The sequence below is a fragment of the Lithobates pipiens genome, unplaced genomic scaffold (genome assembly GCF_037356315.1).
Source record: "Lithobates pipiens isolate NorthernLeopardFrog02 unplaced genomic scaffold, aLitPip1_a1.2 Scaffold_8, whole genome shotgun sequence".
NCBI classification, from domain to species: domain Eukaryota; kingdom Metazoa; phylum Chordata; class Amphibia; order Anura; family Ranidae; genus Lithobates; species Lithobates pipiens.
Window position 1 is genome coordinate 692,756,634 of NW_027507903.1, and position 23,895 is coordinate 692,780,528.

The 23,895-nt window shown below is 50.6% G+C and overlaps 1 protein-coding gene across 1 annotated transcript; it reads right to left on the reverse strand.

The window, feature by feature from the left end:
- Positions 1–5,264: 5,264 nt before the first annotated feature.
- Positions 5,265–23,895, reverse strand: LOC143962460 (sodium/potassium-transporting ATPase subunit beta-2-like). Its single transcript, XM_077471730.1, has 7 exons — positions 23,675–23,895; positions 22,706–22,834; positions 14,521–14,622; positions 11,128–11,321; positions 9,741–9,812; positions 8,378–8,479; positions 5,265–6,848 (listed from the first exon to the last, which is right to left on the reverse strand). Exons 1-7 carry the CDS (start codon positions 23,871–23,873, stop codon positions 6,684–6,686), a joined length of 963 nt encoding a protein of 320 aa, XP_077327856.1. The 5' UTR covers positions 23,874–23,895; the 3' UTR covers positions 5,265–6,683.

The window sequence follows — 23,895 nt, forward strand, 5'->3', positions numbered from 1 at the left end:
GTCCTGTGAGTGAAGAACAACAGCTACCACATGCCTAAGGAGCCACCATGGACCCCGCCCCTGGCTGTCCAGTGGTGCAGATAGGAAAAATGCCAACTAAGTCTGAACGTGGTTCTTGGTGTCCCTCTAGTTCAGCCTTTCTCAACCTTTTCAACACAGAGGAACCCTTGAAATAGTTCTCCAGCCTCAGGGAAACCTCAGGGAATCTACAACTCATGATACATTGGTGTGATGGTCGGTGGGAAGAATGGTCCTCAGACTTGTGGTCATCGGGAAGAATGGTCCTCACACTTGTGGTCATTGGGAAGAATGGTCCTTACACTTGTGGTCATTGAGAAGAATGATCCTCATACTTGTGGTCAGTGGGAAGAATGGTCCTTACAGTTGTGGTCATCGGGAAGAATGGTCCTTACACTTGTGGTCATCGGGAAGAATGGTCCTTACACTTGTGGTCAGTGAGAAGAATGGTCCTCACACTTGTGGTCATTGGGAAGAATGGTCCTTACACTTGTGGTCATCGGGAAGAATGATCCTCATACTTGTGGTCAGTGGGAAGAATGGTCCTCATACTTGTGGTCATCGGGAAGAATGGTCCTCATACTTGTGGTCAGTGGGAAGATTGGTCCATACACTTGTGGTCATTGGGAAGAATGGTCCTTACACTTGTGGTCATTGGGAAGAATGGTCCTTATACTTGTGGTCAGTGGGAAGAATGGTCCTCGTACTTGTGGTCATTGGGAAGAATGGTCCTCATACTTGTGGTCATTGGGAAGAATGGTCCTTACACTTGTGGTCATTGGGAAAAATGGTCCTTACACTTGTGGTCATCGGGAAGAATGGTCCTTATACTTGTGGTCATTGGGAAGAATGGTCCTTACACTTGTGGTCAGTGGGAAGAATGGTCCTCACACTTGTGGTCATCGGGAAGAATGGTCCTCATACTTGTGGTCATCGGGAAGAATGGTCTTCATACTTGTGGTCATTGGGAAGAATGGTCCTCATACTTGTGGTCAGTGGGAAGAATGGTCCTCATACTTGTGGTCATTGGGAAGAATGGTCCTCACACTTGTGGTCATCGGGAAGAATGGTCCTCACACTTGTGGTCATCGGGAAGAATGGTCCTTACACTTGTGGTCATCGGGAAGAATGGTCCTTACACTTGTGGTCAGTGGGAAGAATGGTCCTTACACTTGTGGTCAGTGAGAAGAATGGTCCTTACACTTGTGGTCAGTGGGAAGAATGGTCCTTACACTTGTGGTCAGTGGGAAGAATGGTCCTTACACGTGTGGTCAGTGGGAAGAATGGTCCTCACACTTGTGGTCATTGGGAAGAATGGTCCTTACACTTGTGGTCATTGGGAAGAATGGTCCTCACACTTGTGGTCATTGGGAAGAATGGTCCTTACACTTGTGGTCAGTGGGAAGAATGGTCCTCACACTTGTGGTCATCGGGAAGAATGGTCCTCATACTTGTGGTCATCGGGAAGAATGGTCTTCATACTTGTGGTCATTGGGAAGAATGGTCCTCATACTTGTGGTCAGTGGGAAGAATGGTCCTCATACTTGTGGTCATTGGGAAGAATGGTCCTCACACTTGTGGTCATCGGGAAGAATGGTCCTCACACTTGTGGTCATCGGGAAGAATGGTCCTTACACTTGTGGTCATCGGGAAGAATGGTCCTTACACTTGTGGTCAGTGGGAAGAATGGTCCTTACACTTGTGGTCAGTGAGAAGAATGGTCCTTACACTTGTGGTCAGTGGGAAGAATGGTCCTTACACTTGTGGTCAGTGGGAAGAATGGTCCTTACACGTGTGGTCAGTGGGAAGAATGGTCCTCACACTTGTGGTCATTGGGAAGAATGGTCCTTACACTTGTGGTCATTGGGAAGAACGGTCCTTACACTTGTGGTCATTGGGAAGAATGGTCCTCATACTTGTGGTCATTGGGAAGAATGGTCCTCACACTTGTGGTCAGTGGGAAGAATGGTCCTTACACTTGTGGTCATCGGGAAGAATGGTCCTCATACTTGTGGTCAGTGGGAAGAATGGTCCTCACACTTGTGGTCATCGGAAAGAATGGTCCTCATACTTGTGGTCATCGGGAAGAATGGTCCTCATACTCGTGGTCATTGGGAAGAATGGTACTCACACTTGTGGTCATCGGGAAGAATGGTCCTCATACTTGTGGTCATCGGGAAGAATGGTCCTCATACTTGTGGTCAGTGGGAAGAATGGTCCTTACACTTGTGGTCATTGGGAAGAATGGTCCTCACACTTGTGGTCATCGGAAAGAATGGTCCTCATACTTGTGGTCAGTGAGAAGAATGGTCCTCATACTTGTGGTCATCGGGAAGAATGGTCCTCATACTTGTGGTCATTGGGAAGAATCACCTCCTTACAGATGGCTAAAAAGATCAATGGTGTCCATGGGAACTTATCCGAGAGGCAGAAATTGCCCAATGCTGAAGGAACCCCTACAACCTCTGGATGAACCCCTACAACCTCTGGAGGAACCCTGGTTGAGACTCACTGCTCTAGTTGGTAGGGAAGAAGAACGGATCCATCAGGCGGTGATGGCCTTAGTTCCAGAAGAGCAGGTGTCTGCGTTGGGATGGTAAGTGGACCGGGCAAACTCCTGCACCTACAGAGGAATCCCAGCCTGCTTCCAAGGGGCTAAACTACAGCTGAATAACGAGGTGGAGGCTCTGGTTTTCCTTTACCAAAATCTTGGTTACCAAAAATTGAGGACGTTTTTGGGGGACCAGCCAGTGGAGAAGGCTTGGAAGAGGCCATGCAAGCTCTGGATGAATGGAACATTCTGGAGGCTCCGAGGGGGACGGAGAGTTTCAGTGGACTCGCCTTGGAGGCCATCAGGAATCTGAACCTCGGCCACCAAGAATGCGCCACTGAGGACTACTTACCTATCCTTCCAGAGGTGATCAGAAGAGAGAAGACCCCGTATATCAGCTGGAGAAAACTTATCCGAGGGAGGGGAGAAGTTGTCCGGATACGTTTGGCACCTTGACAAGAGATCACATGTGCTGCTGCTGAACAAATGATGTTTAAGGGGAGCTCTGCCCTCAGATCTCACCGTCATTCCACCAAATACCCCCCCGAGGTGGAATCCCGAGGAACCCGGAATTAAGAAGAAGAACCGTACGAGAATAGGAAGCTACGGCGGGGAACAGGGAGAAGAGTCTGGGGTCAGAGCTTGTGGTGGGGCTCAGGTTGGCTGGTGCTATGGAGGTCACCCCAGAAATGGCTGCACTGAAAGTGAATGAGTCCCGAAAGAAATGGTGACCTTCCCAGCAGGGAGGACCTGTGACCAATGTGGGAAGATGACACACGATACTCCTCCAATAAACAATGTTACTTTGTATCTCTCTATCTCCCCGTCTGATTGATGTTTATAAACAATGTTACTTTGTATCTCCGCCTGATCGATGTTTATAAACAATGTTACTTTGTATCTCTCTATCTCATCAGCAGAATCTCCCTTATACACCTAAAATTCTGCCTTATCGTATAGAAAAGAAAGGTGTGGTGCAGCAGCGGTGGGCTGGGCACTGTGCCACCATTACGGAGATTAAGCAGTGCTCCCCCACCCCTCACCTATGCCAGTGGTCCTAGAGGGGCATGAATGAAATGTGGGGGAGCTCGCAGCGAGGTCTGAATCCCACTTACATGGACCTTTTGCTTGCGGTTTTGCTGTTTTCTGGGGAACTGTCTAAGCACTGAGGACCTCCTGAGGGTGAAGGTCCAGGTTCTCCAGACATGTCCTGTTGAGATCTGGCACTCAGTACTGGACCAAGAACCCAAGATGGCTGGTAGCCCAATATGGGTGAAGTTCAAACCCCCCTCCCCCCCTCCACATCTCCTCTTGGGGCCCTGGACTGACTTAAGGTAGTTTGAGGACTTATTGCACATATTGAATTTCGGGGAGGGTCAGGGGTTGAGTGACTGTGTTGGGGGGCCCGGGCCCTAGTGGGAATCCAAAACCAAGTCCTGGAGTGGATCTGAAAGCCGCAATGAATTCTACAACTGACCAATGGGAATCCTCATACCTGCCCCTGCTCAGGGGAAAGGGGCTGATCCAACCATGACGGACAACCTCCTCCTCTGAACCTGGCCCAGAGGTCCTCTGGTCTCCTCAGCCTAGTGTCTCCCTAACTCCCTAAGTTCTTCTGAGTGACGGGAGCCTGGAGGACCTCGGGGGTCTGGGGAGGATAGGATGAGGATGATATGAAGGTACTCTCTGGATTTCCCATGTGTTAACAGATAACTCTGAGTTCTCGGGAAGTTCTTCTGAGTGACGGGACACTGGAGGACCTCGGGGGTCTGGGGAGGACAGGATGAGGATGATATGAAGGTACTCTCTGGATTTCCCATGTGTTAACAGATAACTCGGAGTTCTCGGGAAGTTCTTCTGAGTGACGGGGTGCTGGAGGACCTCGGGGGTCTGGAGAGGACAGGATGAGGATGATATGAAGGTACTCTCTGGATTTCCCATGTGTTAACAGATATCTCTGAGTTCTCGGGAAGTTCTTCTGAGTGACGGGACACTGGAGGACCTCGGGGGTCTGGGGAGGGCAGGATGAGGATGATATGAAGGTACTCTCTGGATTTCCCATGTGTTAACAGATAACGCTGAGTTCTCGGGAAGTTCTTCTGAGTGACGGGACACTGGAGGACCTCGGGGGTCTGGGGAGGATAGGATGAGGATGATATGAAGGTACTCTCTGGATTTCCCATGTGTTAACAGATATCTCTGAGTTCTCGGGAAGTTCTTCTGAGTGACGGGACACTGGAGGACCTCAGGGGTCTAGGGAGGACAGGATGAGGGTGATATGAAGGTACTCTCTGGATTTGTGGCCCACTTGTTGTGATGTGAGTCAGCTGATTGGTTGGATAGAGATACAAAGCTGAGACCTCTATTGAAGAAGTATGGCAGATGCCATTGTGGAGCTCCACTGGAAATGCCACTTCCCTGGCTGCCATGCTGGGACTGAGGGGTTCCTCATGGTCTGCAGGCTTGTTCTGGTCCTTAAACAGAAAGGTGCCGGAGCCTGAAGCAGCCAGGGAAGTGGCACATTGAAAAGATTAGAAGCAATGGCCACCCCCTTATTTCCCACTATGGTTGGGTGTGGTGGGGGCCCCGGGGCCCCAGTGAGTCATCTGAATGTAACATTCACCCACTCAGAGAAGATCATTGACCCCCCTTCCCCATCTCATCTCATTCCCCCGACATACCATGAAAGTGAGAGTAGAAATTCACCGACTTTTTATTGATGTACGCGGGCCGGAGAGGCCACAATCACTTCACATTAAATATATTATATACACATCGTTATATACAGTACAGGGGCACAGTGTGGGGGGTCGAGGGGGGGGGGGTTACAGAAACGGTGAACAGATTTATATTTTTGAAAACATTTAGTAAAAATTTAAAACTAAAAAAATGAAAAAAAACAGTTCAACATTCTTTCTGGAACATCGGCAGTTCTCTGGACACTTTGAGGGGACGGTGGCAGTTTTATGGACACTTTGAGTGGGCAGTGGCAGTTCTCTGGACACTTTGAGGGGACGGTGGCAGTTCTCTGGACACTTTGAGGGGACGGTGGCAGTTTTCTGGACACTTTGAGTGGGCAGTGGCAGTTCTCTGGACACTTTGAGGGGACGGTGGCAGTTCTCTGGACACTTTGAGGGGACGGTGGCCGTTCTCTGTACACTTTGAGGGGACGGTGGCAGTTCTCTGGACACTTTGAGGGGACGGTGGCAGTTCTATGGACACTTTGAGGGGACGGTGGCAGTTCTCTGGACACTTTGAGGGGACGGTGGCAGTTCTCTGGACACTTTGAGGGGACGGTGGCAGTTCTCTGGACACTTTGAGGGGACGGTGGCAGTTCTCTGGACACTTTGAGGGGACAGTGGCTGTTCCATGGACACTTTGAGGGGACGGTGGCAGTTCTCTGGACACTTTGAGGGGACGGTGGCAGTTGTCTGGACACTTTGAGGGGACGGTGGCAGTTCTCTTGACACTTTGAGGGGACAGTGGCAGTTCTCTGGACACTTTGAGGGGACAGTGGCAGTTCTCTTGACACTTTGAGGGGACAGTGGCAGTTCTCTTGACACTTTGAGGGGACAGTGGCAATTGTCTGGACACTTTGAGGGGACGGTGGCAGTTCTCTTGACACTTTGAGGGGACAGTGGCAATTGTCTGGACACTTTGAGGGGACGGTGGCAGTTCTCTTGACACTTTGAGGGGACAGTGGCAATTGTCTGGACACTTTGAGGGGGTGGTGGCAGTTCTCTGGACACTTTTTGCTGGCTATGGTGGTAGTTGTTCAGATTGTCCTTCATGTATGGAGAACCTGGTCCTTCATCCTCAGCTCCTGCGGGGGTGGTGGTAGTTGTATGAAGGCTTTTTGGTTAGGGAAAATGGTAGTTGTATGGATGATGTATGGGGGGGGGGGTAGTTATGTAGATGATGTTTGGTTGCTGTTTCTGGAAGGATATTACTCATGGCACCAGAGTCTTGGTCTTGTTGCCCCCCCCTCTGGGCATGGCAGTCTGCCCATGTAGGCAGACATATGGGCAGGGTGGAAAGAGGCAGTAATATCTTCCAGACTTTTGGCCATTTCTGGCTCTGTCAGTCTATGGTGGGGGATCAGATGGTCTTCTCTCTAGTTAGTGTTAGACCGCACTGTGAAAGACACTCGTCCCTGGAATTTGTCCCGGTCGTTGTTGTTGACGATGTTGCCGGCGTTCACCAAGCATTCCACGTTATGGTCCATGTTTTGTGTCAGGTTCAGGAATTGCACCGCCACGTAAGGCTGGGTGTAGTTTGGCTGCAGAAGAGGGGAGAGCAGAGAGAAGTCAGTGACCATCTGATGGGGAATTCAATTCCACACTGGACTGGGGCAAAATATGAGACACTTCACATTATAGAAGAGGGGGTGGACCCAACAGACTGTGCAATCATATCCTCAGATGTTCACACTACCCTATTCCTGGGGTGAGGTTTGGTCTTCTGCCCCTCTGGCACCCTACGGAAGGTTCTTACCTGCACCTGATTTCCATAGTAGGGGTAGTACAATCCCATCCACCCCCTGTACCTGGGGTAAGTTTTGGTTTTCTACCCCTCTGGCACCCAGCAGGACGTTCTCACCTGCACCGGATTTCCATAGTAGGGGGTGTACATAGATGGACCCAATGGACTCTACAATTCCATCCCCAGATTTTAACACTGCCCTATACCAAGGGTAAGGTTTGGTGTTCTGCCCCTCTGGCACCCTACAGAAGGTTCTTACCTGCACTGGATTTCTATAGTAGGGGTAGTACATGGATGGACCCAATGGACTCTACAATTCCATCCCCAGATGTTAACACCGCCCTATACCAAGGGTAAGGTTTGGTCTTCTGCCCCTCTGGCACCCTACGGAAGGTCCTTACCTGCACCTGATTTCCATAGTAGGGGTAGTACAATCCCATCCACCCCCTGTACCTGGGTTAATTTTTGGTTTACTACCCCTCTGTCACCCAGCAGGATGTTCTCACCTGCACCGGATTTCTATAGTAGGGGCAGTACATGGATGGACCCAATGGACTCTACAATTCCATCCCCAGATGTTAACACCGCCCTATACCCGGGGTAAGGTTTGGTGTTCTGCCCCCTCTGGCATCCCATGGAAGGTTCTTACCTGCACCGGATTTCCATAGTAGGGGCAGTACATGGATGGACCCAACGGACTCTATAATCCCATCCCCAGATGTTAACACTGCCCTATACCCGGGGTAAGGTTTGGTGTTCTGCCCCTCTGGCACCCAGCAGGAGGTTCTTACCTGCACCTGATTTCCATAGTAGGGGCAGTACATGGATGGACCCAACGGACTCTATAATCCCATCCCCAGATGTTCACACTGCCCTATACCCGGGGTAAGGTTTGGTGTTCTGCCCCTCTGGCACCCAGCAGGAGGTTCTTACCTGCACCTGATTTCCATAGTAGGGGCAGTACATGGATGGACCCAACGGACTCTACAATCCCTTCTCCAGATGTTCACACTGCCCTATACCTGGGGTAAGGTTTGGTGTTCCGCCCCTCTGGCACCCTACGGAAGGTTCTGACCTGCACCTTATTTCCATAGTAGGGGTAGTACAATCCCATCCACCTCACTATTCCTGGGTTAAGACTTGGTGTTCTGCCCCCTCTGGCACCCTGTGGGAGGTCCTAACCTGTACCCAGTTTCTATAGGAGGGGTAACACATGGATGGACCCAATAGACTGTACAATCCCATTCCTGGATGTTCATACTGCCCTGTACCCGGGGAAAGGTTTGGTGTCCCCCCCCCCCTCGGCACCCTGCGGAAGGTCCTTACCTGTGCCCATTGCCCATAGTAGGGGTAGTACTTGAGGTCGATGCTGCCCATGTTCTGGTTGGTGCTGGGAAAGTAGACTCTGCTGCCCAGGAGATTGTCGTTCTGGGAGGGGAGAGAGATATCAGTTACCGTGGTGATCCCCCAATTATTGATAATATTCCTCTATTCCTATCATACATATCATATACAGCATCATACGTATCCTATATCATATGTATCCTATATCATACATATCATATACAGCATCATACGTATCCTATATCATATGTATCCTATATCATACGTCATACATATCATACATATCATATACAGTATCATACATATCATATATCATATACAGCATCATACGTATCCTATACAGTTTAATACATATATACCGTATCATACTATCCTATATCATGCATATCATATACAGTATCATACATATCATACCCATCATATATCATACATATCATACCCATCATATAGCATACATATCAGACGTATCCTATATCATATATCATACATATAATACATATCTTACATCATACATATCCTATATCATACATATCATATATATCATATAGCATATATATTTCATACCTATCATATATCATACTATCATAAAATCTAGAGGAACCAATAGCCTTCAGAAGTCCCTAATTAGTAAATAGAGTCCACCTGTGTGTCATTTAATCTCAGTATAAATGTAGCTGTTCTGTGAAGCCCTCAGAGGTCTGTTAGAGAACCTTAGTGAACAAACAGCATCATGAAGGCCAAGGAGCACACCAGACAGGTCAGGGATAAAGTTGTGGGAGAAGTATATAGCAGGGTCAGGTTATAAAATTATCTCCCAAGCTTTGACCATCTCACGGAGCTCTGTTCAATCCATCATCGGAAAATGGAAAGGAGTATGGCACAACTGCAAACCTACCAAGACCTGGCCGTCCACCTAAACTGACCGGGCCGGGCAAGGAGAGCATTCATCAGAGAAGCAGCCAAGAGGTCCATGGTATATATGCTTTTTCCAGACACTGTATATACACATATATATCGTATGGATATTTATGATGTAAAAGTATGTTTAGGTCTGGAAATGTCTTGTAGGGTTGCTCTATGTCTAGACCTTCCATAGGCTCCATCTTTACCCAGATATACCATGCATGTCTGCCACCCACTATCAGATCTACTTGTATTGTATATAATGGGGGTGTGCAGTCTTTATGTCCTTATGTCATGGAAGGGTTGGCTATGGGTGTATAAATGAGGAGCCTATGGTGCCCCCTATGGGCTCCACCTCTCACGGTCCCATTTACAGTGAGTTTCATCTTCTGAGGAGAATAAAGAGAGATAACAGACCACAGTGAGCCCACCAGGTACTCACCTTGCCGGTACAGGTGATGGTGATGGAGGTGTTGGAGAGGCTCGGGATGACTTCTGGCAAGAAATGTATCACCTGCCGTAATGGAGAAGAACGATGAGCACCAACAATCTGCTGTTAGGAGGGTGTAGTTAGGGGGCTAACGCATAGAGAAGCGTGATAAGACTGAGAGGTGGGGTAAAATATCGACATACAGAGAGATGGAGGGTAACATAGAGAGATGGGGTAATATATAGAGAGATGGAGGGTAACATAGAGAGATGGGGTAATATATAGAGAGATGGAGGGTCACTTATAGAGATGGGGCAATATATAGAGAGATGGAGGGTAACATAGAGAGATGGGGGGTCACTTATAGAGATGGGGTAATATATAGAGAGATGGAGGGTCACTTATAGAGATGGGGTAATATAAAGTGAGATGGAGGGTCACTTATAGAGATGGGGTAATATATAGAGAGATGGAGGGTAACATAGAGAGATGGGGTAATATATAGAGAGATGGAGGGTAACATAGAGAGATGGGGTAATATATAAAGAGATGGAGGGTAACATAGAGAGATGGGGTAATATATAGAGAGATGGAGGGTCACTTATAGAGATGGGGTAATATATAGAGAGATGGAGGGTCACTTATAGCGATGGGGTAATATATAGAGAGATGGAGGGTAACATAGCGAGATGGGGTAATATATAGAGAGATGGGGTAATATATAGAGAGATGGAGGGTCACTTATAGAGATGGGGTAATATATAGAGAGATGGAGGGTCACTTAGAGAGATGGGGTAATATATAGAGAGATGGGGTAATATATAGAGAGATGGAGGGTCACTTATAGAGATGGGGTAATATATAGAGAGATGGAGGGTAACATAGAGAGATGGGGTAATATATAGAGAGATGGAGGGTCACTTATAGAGATGGGGTAATATAAAGAGAGATGGAGGGTCACTTATAGAGATGGGGTAATATATAGAGAGATGGAGGGTAACATAGAGAGATGGGGTAATATATAGAGAGATGGAGGGTCACTTATAGAGATGGGGTAATATATAGAGAGATGGAGGGTCACTTATAGCGATGGGGTAATATATAGAGAGATGGAGGGTCACTTATAGCGATGGGGTAATATATAGAGAGATGGAGGGTAACATAGAGAGATGGGGTAATATATAGAGAGATGGGGTAATATATAGAGAGATGGAGGGTCACTTATAGAGATGGGGTAATATAAAGAGAGATGGAGGGTCACTTATAGAGATGGAGGTAACGTGCAGAAGTGGAGGATAATGTATGGAGATGGAGGGGTATGTACAGAGATGGAGATGAATTGGTGTACAGAGATTTTAGGGTGGTTCAATATATGGTACATCCCCCCCAGATGCCTCACCCGGTTCATTTTGATGAGCACACATGGCGTTCCATTGGCGTATCCATAGGAGGCATCATCGAGCCCAGAGCAGTTACCCAGCAGTTCCCGGGTGAACTGACAAGCCAGCTTGTCAGTGGTAATGTTGTCCTGTCTGAAGTAGCCTTGAAATGGGCAGTCGATGCCCTTTTGCTGCTGGGTGGATTGGTTATATTCTGCAGGAGAGAAGGAGATAGTGTCACAGCAGGAAGGTTCTTCAGAAAGATGGTACATTAGATTTGACCTAGACTTTCATTAAATATCTTGGTGATGGCAGCGGATGGAGGGCCCGGGGATAGACATGTTAGAGGGACGATAAGAGGAAGATGCCTCTGAGGGAAGGGGGATGGAGCTGGATGTAGATGATGTGGAAGGATGGATGGAGGACCTAAGTATCAGAGGTAGGTAATATGGACAGAAGTTGGGCACAGTGTGCGTTGGGCAGAGGGTTGGAGATCAGGTGTCGGAAGAGTGGTGTGAGGTTGGTGACAACCACTAATGAGAGAGGTCAGATGTCATGGGTTTAGGTTGGGCAGAGGGTTGGAGATCAGGTGTCTGGAGAGTGGTGTGAGGTTGGTGATAACCACTGATGAGAGGGGTCAGATGTCATGGGTTGAGGTTGGACAGAGGGTTGGAGATTAGGTGTCTGGAGAGTGGTGTGAGATTGGTGATAACCAATGGCAAGAGGGGTCAGATGTCATGGGTTGAGGTTGAACAGAGGGTTGGAGATCAGGTGGCTGGAGAGTGGTGTGAGGTCGGTGATAACCACTAATGAGAGAGGTCAGATGTCATGGGTTGAGGCTGGCCAGAGGGTTGGAGATCAGGTATCTGGAGAGTGGTGTGAGGTCGGTGATAACCAATCATGAGAGGGGTCAGATGTCATGGGTTGTGGTTGGACAGAGGGTTGGAGATCAGGTGTCTGCAGAGTGGTGTGAGGTCGGTGATAACCAATGATGAAAGAGGTCAGATGTCATGGGCTGAGGTTGGGTAGAGGGTTGGAAATCAGGCATCTGGAGAGTGGTGTGATGTAGGTGATAACCAATGGTGAGAGAGGTTGGATGTCATGGGTTGGGGTTGAGGTTGGACAGAGGGTTGGTGATCAAATGTCTGGAGAGTGGTGTGAGGTCAGTGATAACCAATCATGAGAGGGGTCAGATGTCATGGGTTTAGGTTGGGCAGAGGGTTGGTGATCAAATGTCTGGAGAGCGGTGTGAGGTCAGTGATAACCAATGATGAGAGAGGTCAGATGACATGGGTTGAGGTTGGGTAGAGGGTTGGAAATCAGGCATGTGTACAGCGGTGTGAAGTAGGTGATAATCAATTATGAGAGAGATCAGATGTCATGGGTTGAGGTTGGACAGAGGGTTGGAGATCAGGTATCTGGAGAGTGGTGTGAGGTCAGTGATAACCAATGATGAGAGAGGTCAGATGTCATGGGGTGAGGTTGGACAGAGGGTTGGAGATCAGGTATCTGGAGAGTGGTGTGAGGTCAGTGATAACCAATGATGAGAGAGGTCAGATGTCATGGGGTGAGGTTGGGTAGAGGGTTGGAGATCGGGTGTGTGTACAGCGGTGTGAAGTAGGTCATAATCAATGATGAAAGAGGTCAGATGTCATGGGTTGAGGTTGGACAGAGGGTTGGAGATCAGGTATCTGGAGAGTGGTGTGAGGTCGGTGATAACCAATGATGAGAGAGGTCAGATGTCATGGGTTGAGGTTGGGTAGAGGGTTGGAGATCAGGTGTCTGGAGAGTGGTGTGAGGTCGGTGATAACCAATGATGAGAGAGGTCAGATGTCATGGGTTGAGGTTGAGGTTGGACAGAGGGTTGGAGATCAGGTGTCTGGAGAGTGGTGTGAGGTCGGTGATAACCAATGATGAGAGAGGTCAGATGTCATGGGTTGAGGTTGAGGTTGGACAGAGGGTTGGAGATCAGGTGTCTGGAGAGTGGTGTGAGGTCAGTGATAACCAATGATGAGAGAGGTCAGATGTCATGGGTTGAGGTTGGGTAGAGGGTTGGAGATAAGGTGTCTGGAGAGCGGTGTGAGGTAGGTGATAACCAATGATGAAAGAGGTCAGATGTCATGGGTTGAGGTTGGGCAGAGGCTTGGAGATAAGGTGTCCGGAGAGTGGTGTGAGGTCGGTGATAACCAATGATGAGAGAGGTCAGATGTCATGGGTTGAGGTTGGACAGAGGGTTGGAAATCAGGTGTCTGGAGAGTGGTGTGAGGTCAGTGATAACCAATGATGAGAGAGGTCAGATGTCATGGGTTGAGGTTGGACAGAGGGTTGGAAATCAGGTGTCTGGAGAGTGGTGTGAGGTCAGTGATAACCAATGATGAGAGAGGTCAGATGTCATGGGTTGAGGTTGGGTAGAGGGTTGGAGATCAGGTGTCTGGAGAGCGGTGTGAGGTAGGTGATAACCAATGATGAGAGAGGTCAGATGTCATGGGTTGGGGTTGGGCAGAGGGTTGGAGATCGGGTGTCTGGAGAGTGGTGTGAGGTCAGTGATAACCAATGATGAGAGAGGTCAGATGTCATGGGTTGAGGTTGGACAGAGGGTTGGAGATCAGGTGTCTGGATAGCGGTGTGAGGTCGGTGATAACCAATGATGAGAGGGGTCAGATGTCATGGGCTGAGGTTGGGTAGAGGGTTGGAGATCAGGTGTCTGGAGAGTGGTGTGAGGTCGGTCATAACCAATGATGAGAGAGGTCAGATGTCATGGGTTGAGGTTGGGTAGAGGGTTGGAGATCAGGTGTCTGGAGAGCGGTGGGAGGTCGGTGATAACCAATGATGAGAGAGGTCAGATGTCATGGGTTGAGGTTGGGTAGAGGGTTGGAGATAAGGTGTCTGGAGAGTGGTGTGAGGTCGGTGATAACCAATGATGAGAGAGGTCAGATGTCATGGGTTGAGGTTGGGGTTGGGTAGAGGGTTGGAGATCAGGTGTCTGGAGAGGCGGTGTGAGGTTGGTGATAACCAATGATGAGAGGGGTCAGATGTCATGGGTTGGTTTAGATAATGTTGAGAGATGTGGAGGATGGCTGATTGAGGAAATATTGGATAAAGAGGGATGGAGGGAGATCAATCATCTGATAGGAAGATGGTGGTCATTAGGAATGGTAAGAGAACAGACATTTTCAGAAGATATTGGAACGCACTGGATGATACTGGGAGGTGTGGAGACATTGGATGAGGTGAGGGGACAGACATGGGGGGTGATGGTGAAGATAGATATGAATTGAAGATTCTGGGGAGATATGACAGATGGACCTGGGGATGGGCGCTGGTGACAGACTTTGGGTGCCAGAGGGCAATACATATCAGTGGTAGGTGGTGGAAGGAGACAGATGAATTAGAAGAGATCTTTGTGGACTCACCTTTCAGTGCAGTATTGATGCTGTCAACATACGTCTGCCAGGTTTGGTTTTGTCCATTAAACGTGATCTGTAGGGAGCTTATGTTGGGTTTTATCATTAACCCTGCAAGGAGAGAGGTCACACATATGAATACAAGAAAAAATGTTCAGATGGTATGCCAACTCCTGTGTTTTCTCCAATGACTGAGAGCTCCCCCTTCCCCCAATGACTGAGAGCTCCCCCTCTCCCCCAATGACTGAGAGCTCCCCCTTCCCCAATGACTGAGAGCTCCCCCTCTCCCCCAATGACTGAGAGCTCCCCCTTCCCCCAATGACTGAGAGCTCCCCCTCTCCCCCTGAGAGCTCCCCCTCTCCCCCAATGACTGAGAGCTCCCCCTCTCCCCCAATGACTGAGAGCTCCCCCTTCCCCCAATGACTGAGAGCTCCCCCTTCCCCCAATGACTGAGAGCTCCCCCTTCCCCCAATGACTGAGAGCTCCCCCTCTCCCCAATGACTGAGAGCTCCCCCTCTCCCCCAATGACTGAGAGCTCCCCCTTCCCCCAATGACTGAGAGCTCCCCCTCTCCCCCTGAGAGCTCCCCCTCTCCCCCAATGACTGAGAGCTCCCCCTCTCCCCCAATGACTGAGAGCTCCCCCTTCCCCCAATGACTGAGAGCTCCCCCTCTCCCCCAATGACTGAGAGCTCCCCCTTCCCCCAATGACTGAGAGCCCCCCCTCTCCCCCAATGACTGAGAGCTCCCCTTCCCCAATGACTGAGAGCTCCCCCTCTCCCCCAATGACTGAGAGCTCCCCCCTTCCCCCAATGACTGAGAGCTCCCCCCTCTCCCCCTGAGAGCTCCCCCTCTCCCCCAATGACTGAGAGCTCCCCCTTCCCCCAATGACTGAGAGCTCCCCCTCTCCCCAATGACTGAGAGCTCCCCTCTCCCCAATGACTGAGAGCTCCCCCTTCCCCCAATGACTGAGAGCTCCCCCTCTCCCCAATGACTGAGAGCTCCCCCTCTCCCCCAATGACTGAGAGCTCCCCTTCCCCCAATGACTGAGAGCTCCCCCTTCCCCCAATGACTGAGAGCTCCCCCTCTCCCCAATGACTGAGAGCTCCCCCTTCCCCCAATGACTGAGAGCTCCCCCTCTCCCCAATGACTGAGAGCTCCCCCTTCCCCCAATGACTGAGAGCTCCCCCTTCCCCCAATGACTGAGAGCTCCCCCTCCCCCCAATGACTGAGAGCTCCCCCTTCCCCCAATGACTGAGAGCTCCCCCTTCCCCCAATGACTGAGAGCTCCCCCTTCCCCCAATGACTGAGAGCTCCCCCTCTCCCCAATGACTGAGAGCTCCCCCTCTCCCCCAAATACTGATACCTCCCCCTCTCCCCCAAATACTGATGGTTCCCCCAGTGCACCATGACCTCCCCCCAGACTGACGGATCGTTGACTCCACCATGTCCTCCCCCAATGACTGACAGATCACCCACTGACTGCACCAAGACCTCCCCACGGACTCCCTATTCATATATTGTATCATGTTCTACCCAAAGCAGTGTTCATTTCATCAACCAAAATATTTTCGTCATAGTTCTCGTCAGCCGCATGTTTTCAGTGACGAAAACGAAACAAAAAATAAATGAAAATGAAGTCAATTGACGAAAAAATTATGATGAAAGCCAAGCCCAGTTTTCGTCAATGAAAGAAAACGGAACGAAAATGTGAGGGAGGGACGATTACCACCCAACATCGGCTTTCCTTTGCAGCTCCGCTTGTCTGTTAAAGCCCCGCCCCCCACTTTATAGCCCCCGACCCCCTGACTTTATAGCCTCCGACCCCCTGGCTTTATAGCCCCCACCCCCCTGACTTCATAGCCCCCACCCCTGACTTTATAGCCCCCACCCCCTGACTTTATAGCCTCCGACCCCCTGACTTTATAGCCCCCACCCCCCTGACTTTATAGCCCCCACCCCCCTGACTTTATAGCCCCCACCCCCTGACTTTATAGCCCCCACCTCCCTGACTTTATAGCCCCCGACCCCCCCTCACTTTATAGCCCCCACCCCTGACTTTATAGCCCCCACCCCCTGACTTTATAGCCCCCACCCCCTGACTTTATAGCCCCCACCTCCCTGACTTTATAGCCCCCGACCCCCCTCACTTTATAGCCCCCCACCCCCTGACTTTATAGCCCCCACCCCCTGACTTTATAGCCCCCACCTCCCTGACTTTATAGCCCCCGACCCCCCCTGACTTTATAGCCCCCACCCCCCTGACTTTATAGCCCCCGACCCCCTGACTTTATAGCCCCCACCCCCTGACTTTATAACCTCCGACCCCCTGACTTTATAGCCTCCGACCCCCTGACTTTATAGCCTCCGACCCCCTGACTTTATAGCCTCCGACCCCCTGACTTTATAGCCTCCGACCCCCTGACTTTATAGCCCCCACCCCCCTGACTTTATAGCCCCCACCCCCTGACTTTATAGCCCCCTGACTTTATCTGCAAGCTGTATTGGCTGAGAGGCGCCAACTCCCACCAATCCTTTCCCTTTCCTATGCAGTTCCACACATCACACTCATTCACACTCTTTGCTGCCCTCTGCTGGGCCTTTTCTAGATCGGCCACACATCCCCATCCCCCTCCCCAGACTATAATAATAGCACATTAAAGTTTTATACATGTATTGCAATACCACATAAGGGTCAGTAGGGGGCATCTACTAGGCTGCTGAAAGAAAAAAAAAAAAAGAAAAAAAAAGGTTTTTCTTATTTTCCCCTAATATTTAATGTTGCCATTACAGCCAATAGAGTTTACATTTTAAAAAAATATGTATATTTTAAAGTTGCAATTCTGTTTGTCAAAAAGCAATATTTTTGTTTGTGAAACTTTATTTATAAAGATGTTATATATCACAAAATAAATATTTATCTGTGTCTGGAGTACGAGTTCAACCCTTCAGACTGGAAATGATAACATTTTATTACAACTAAAACAATTCAGATGACTAAAATAGGGACTAAGGGCCGGTTCACACTGCGAGCCGCGGCGAGGCGTCTCCGACTTCCTCGCCGCGACTTGCAGGGGGGGTCAGCGGCGACTTGCAGAGGACTTCTGCATAGAAGTCAATGCAAGTCGCCCCGAAGTAGTACAGGAACCTTTTTTCTGAGTCGGAGCGACTCGAGTCGCTCCTCTCAGAACGGTTCCATTGTACTCAATGGGACGACTTGCGGGAGCGAGGCGAGGCGAGCCGTGTCGCCTCGCCTCGCGCCGCAGTGTGAACCGGCCCTAAAACTAAAATGGCATTTTAGTCAGAAGACTGCGACTAGAACTAAATCCAAATCTGATGTCAAAATTACAGCCGCAAAGACAGACTGAGGGTTCCCCCCGTGCATCACGACCTCCCCACAGACTGACTGATGGTCTACTCCACCATGTTCTCCCCAAAGACAGACTGAGGGTTCCCCCCCGTGCATCACAACCTCCCCACAGACTGACTGATGGTCTACTCCACCATGTTCTCCCTAAAGACAGACTGAGGGGTTCCCCCCCGTGCATCACAACCTCCCCACAGACTGACTGATGGTCTACTCCACCATGTTCTCCCCAAAGACAGACTGAGGTTTCCCCCCCGTGCATCACACCCTCCCCACAGACTGACTGATGGTCTACTCCACCATGTTCTCCCAAAGACAGACTGAGGGTTCCCCCCCGTGCATCACAACCTCCCCACAGACTGACTGATGGTCTACTCCACCATGTTCTCCCTAAAGACAGACTGAGGGTTCCCCCCGTGCATCACAACCTCCCCACAGACTGACTGATGGTCTACTCCACCATGTTCTCCCCAAAGACAGACTGAGGTTTCCCCCCCGTGCATCACACCCTCCCCACAGACTGACTGATGGTCTACTCCACCATGTTCTCCCCAAAGACAGACTGAGGGTTCCCCCCCATGCATCACAACCTCCCCACAGACTGACTGATGGTCTACTCCACCATGTTCTCCCTAAAGACAGACTGAGGGTTCCCCCCCGTGCATCACAACCTCCCCACAGACTGACTGATGGTCTACTCCACCATGTTCTCCCCAAAGACAGACTGAGGTTTCCCCCCCGTGCATCACACCCTCCCCACAGACTGACTGATGGTCTACTCCACCATGTTCTCCCCAAAGACAGACTGAGGGTTCCCCCCCATGCATCACAACCTCCCCACAGACTGACTGATGGTCTACTCCACCATGTTCTCCCCAAAGACAGACTGAGGGTTGCCCCCGTGCATCACGACCTCCCCACAGACTGACTGATGGTCTACTCCACCATGTTCTGCCCAAAGACAGACCGAGGGTTCCCCCCCATGCATCACAACCTCCCCACAGACTGACTGATGGTCTACTCCACCATGTTCTCCCCAAAGACAGACTGAGGGTTGCCCCCGTGCATCACGACCTCCCCACAGACTGACTGATGGTCTACTCCACCATGTTCTGCCCAATGACAGACTGAGGGTTCCCCCCGTGCATCATGACCTCCCCACAGACTGACTGATGGTCTACTCCACCATGTTCTCCCCAAAGACAGACTGAGGGTTCCACCCCCGTGCATCACACCCTCCCCACAGACTGACTGATGGTCTACTCCACCATGTTCTCCCCAAAGACAGACTGAGGGTTCCCCCCGTGCATCACGACCTCCCCACAGACTGACTGATGGTCTACTCCACCATGTTCCCCCCAAAGACAGACTGAGGGTTCCCCCCGTGCATCACGACCTCCCCACAGACTGACTGATGGTCTACTCCACCATGTTCTCCCCAAAGACAGACTGAGGGTTCCCCCCGTGCATCACGACCTCCCCACAGACTGACTGATGGTCTACTCCACCATGTTCTCCCCAAAGACAGACTGAGGGTTCCCCCCGTGCATCACGACCTCCCCACAGACTGACTGATGGTCTACTCCACCATGTTCTCCCCAAAGACAGACTGAGGGTTCCCCCCGTGCATCACGACCTCCCCACAGACTGACTGATGGTCTACTCCACCATGTTCTCCCCAAAGACAGACTGAGGGTTCCCCCCCGTGCATCACGACCTCCCCACAGACTGACTGATGGTCTACTCCACCATGTTCTCCCCAAAGACAGACTGAGGGTTCCCCCGTGCATCACGACCTCCCCACAGACTGACTGATGGTCTACTCCACCATGTTCTCCCCAAAGACAGACTGAGGGTTCCCCCCCGTGCATCACGACCTCCCCACAGACTGACTGATGGTCTACTCCACCATGTTCTCCCCAAAGACAGACTGAGGGTTCCCCCCGTGCATCACGACCTCCCCACAGACTGACTGATGGTCTACTCCACCATGTTCTCCCCAAAGACAGACTGAGGGTTCCCCCCGTGCATCACGACCTCCCCCACAGACTGACTGATGGTCTACTCCACCATGTTCTCCCCCAAAGACAGACTGAGGGTTCCCCCCCGTGCATCACGACCTCCCCACAGACTGACTGATGGTCTACTCCACCATGTTCTCCCCAAAGACAGACTGAGGGTTCCCCCCGTGCATCACGACCTCCCCACAGACTGACTGATGGTCTACTCCACCATGTTCTCCTCAAAGACAGACTGAGGGTTCCCCCCGTGCATCACACCCTCCCCACAGACTGACTGATGGTCTACTCCACCATGTTCTCCCCAAAGACAGACTGAGGGTTCCCCCCGTGCATCACGACCTCCCCACAGACTGACTGATGGTCTACTCCACCATGTTCTCCTCAAAGACAGACTGAGGGTTCCCCCCGTGCATCACACCCTCCCCACAGACTGACTGATGTCTACTCCACCATGTTCTGCCCAATGACAGACTGAGGGTTCCCCCCCGTGCATCACGACCTCCCCACAGACTGACTGATGGTCTACTCCACCATGTTCTGCCCAATGACAGACTGAGGGTTCCCCCCCGTGCATCACGACCTCCCCACAGACCTGACTGATGGTCTACTCCACCATGTTCTCCCCAAAGACAGACTGAGGGTTCCCCCCCGTGCATCACGACCTCCCCACAGACTGACTGATGGTCTACTCCACCATGTTCTCCCCAAAGACAGACTGAGGGTTCCCCCCCGTGCATCACGACCTCCCCACAGACTGACTGATGGTCTACTCCACCATGTTCTGCCAAAGACAGACTTGCTGTTCATACACTTCACCATGTTCTTCAGAAAAAAAAATGACCAGCTTGCCCACTTCACCATGACTTCTGCAAAGACTGACAGCTTCCCCGCTCCATTCTTTTTCTCTCAAAGTTTAACAGCTCAACCACTCCACAATGTTTTCCCCAAAGACTGACGGTTTGCCTATTCCACCATGTCCTTCCCAAAGGCTAATGGTTCAAATACTCCACCATGCTCTCCCCAAAGGCTAATGGTTCAAATCCTCCACCATGTTCTCCCCAAAGGCTAATGGTTCAAATCCTCCACCATGTTCTCCCCAAAGGCTAATGGTTCAAATCCTCCACCATGCTCTCCCCAAAGGCTAATGGTTCAAATCCTCCACCATGTTCTCCCCAAAGGCTAATGGTTCAAATACTCCACCAGGTTCTCCCCAAAGGCTAATGGTTCAAATCCTACACCATGTTCTCCCCAAAGGCTAATGGTTCAAATCCTCCACCATGTTCTCCCCAAAGGCTAATGGTTCAAATCCTACACCAGGTTCTCCCCAAAGGCTAATGGTTAAAATCCTCCACCAGGTTCTCCCCAAAGGCTAATGGTTCAAATACTCCACCAGGTTCTCCCCAAAGGCTAATGGTTCAAATCCTCCACCAGGTTCTCCCCAAAGACTGACGGTTTGCCTATTCCATCATGTCCTTCCCAAAGGCTAATGGTTCAAATACTCCACCAGGTTCTCCCCAAAGGCTAATGGTTCAAATACTCCACCAGGTTCTCCCCAAAGGCTAATGGTTCAAATCCTACACCATGTTCTCCCCAAAGGCTAATGGTTCAAATACTCCACCATGTTCTCCCCAAAGACTGATGATTCAAAATGACCTCCCCACAGACTGACAGTTTGCCTACTCTACCATGTCCTCCCCAAAGACTAATTGCTCAACTACTCCACCATTTTCTCCACAAAGACTGATGATTCACAATGACTTCCCCAAAGACCGATGATCTGACTACTCCATCAAGTTTTCCCCAAAGACCGATGATTCACAACAACCTCTCCACAGACTGATGGTTTGACTACTCCATCATGTTCTCCACAAAGACTGATGATTCACAATGACCTCCCAAAAGACTTATGGTCTGACTAGTCCATCAGGTCTTCTCTGAAGACCAATAATTCACAATGACTTCCCCACAGACTAACGACTAACTCCCACCATATTCTCCCCAAAGACTGACGGTTTGCCTACTCCACCATATTCTCCCCAAAGACCGATGATCTGACTACTCAATCAAGTTTTCCCCAAAGACCAATGATTCACAACGACCTCTCCATAGACTACTCTACCATGACCTCCCCAAGACTGATGATCTGACTAGTCCATCAAGTCTTCCCCGAAGACTGATAATTCACAATGACTTCCCCACTGACTAACTGTTTGCCTATCCCACCATATTCTCCCCAAAGACTGATGGTTTGCCTATCCCACCATATTCTCCCCAAAGACTGCTGGTTTGCCTACTCCACCATGTTCTCCCCAAAGACTGCTGGTTTGCCTATCCCACCATGTTCTCCCCAATGACTGCTGGTTTGCCTATCCCACCATATTCTCCCCAAAGACTGATGGTTTGCCTACTCCACCATGTTCTCCCTAAAGACCGAAGATTCTCAGCTCCCTCCCCACAGACTGATGGTTAATCTACTCCACCGTGTTCTTCTCAAAGATTGATGGCTCGCCTACTATCCCCCACAGACGGACAGCTTGCCCTCACCCTCTTCACCCATAAAAGCCCTCATGGGAGTCCTCACCCCGCAGACACATCAGATATTTCTCCATATCTCCTGCTCCGGAGAGAGTTTTCTCAGTGAGGTGCTATGGTGGAATGTCCTTCTCCAGACACCTTGGATGGTTTCTGAGGATGAGGACTATGGGAAGGGGTCTGACTAGCAGGACCGAAGAGAGCTTTCATTGGCCACCGCCTATGGATTGGAAATAGAGGCATCCCCCATGGGAAATGAATGAGGAGTTTCCCTTACCTGGATATGTCAGTCGATCTTCATATTTCGGATAATTGTGATCGATGGTCTGCAGCATCACATACAAACAGAGAGCGAAGATTCCCGAGAGGACGGCATAGAACACCAAATAGAAGCTGATGATCAGCCCTGGGGGGACAAAGGGGCAATTATATTCATCTGGTCTCACTGGAGGTGGAGCAGCACCTCACTAATACCAAGGGGGGAGAGCCCCACCCAACTGTGATGGAGAGGAGGATCCCCCCGAACTGTGATGTAGAGGAGGATCCCCCTGAACTGTGATGTAGAGGAGGATCCCCCTGAACTGTGATGTAGAGGAGGATCCCCCTGAACTGTGATGTAGAGGGAGGATCCCCCTGAACTGTGATGTAGAGGAGGATCCCCCTGAACGGTGATGTGGGGTGCTGTAGAGGAGGATCCCCCTGAACTGTGATGTGGGGTGCTGTAGAGGAGGATCCCCCTGAACTGTGATGTGGGGGCTGTAGAGGAGGATCCCCTGAACTGTGATGTAGAGGAGGATCCCCCTGAACTGTGATGTGGGGGGCTGTAGAGGAGGATCCCCCTGAATGGTGATGTGGGGGGCTGTAGAGGAGGATCCCCCTGAACTGTGATGTGGGGTGGTGTAGAGGGGGATCCCCCTGAAACGGTGATGTGGGGGGCCGTAGAGGAGGATCCCGCTAAAGGGTGATGTGGGGGGCCATAGAGGAGGATCCCCCTGAACGGTGATGTGGGGGGCTGTAGAGGAGGATCCCTCTGAATGGGGATGTGGGGTGGTGTAGAGGGGGATCCCCCTGAACGATGATGTGGGGGGCTGTAGAGGAGGATGTCTGTATACTGTACAAATGATAAGAGTGATAGGACAGAAGGATGTTGTAGATGGGGGTTCCCACCCTCTGTTGCCCCCACTGCCCCATCTATATTATGGCGCCCCCCCCTCCCCATAGATACCCCTCACCCCCCTTCTCTTACCCCAGCTGCTAGCGGTGCGTCCCATAAATTCCCGAGTCTTGGGGTTCCACATAAACTCCTTAAATTCATCGAAGACCTTCCTCCAGGACCTGTTCATGGTGAGGGTTGCCATCTTGCCCGACCTGTTCTGCTTCTGGTCCTGGCACCGCACCTGACTTTTAATCCTTTCATGGGACACGCCCCCCTCATTAATATTCATAGTCTGACCTCCCTCACCTGGG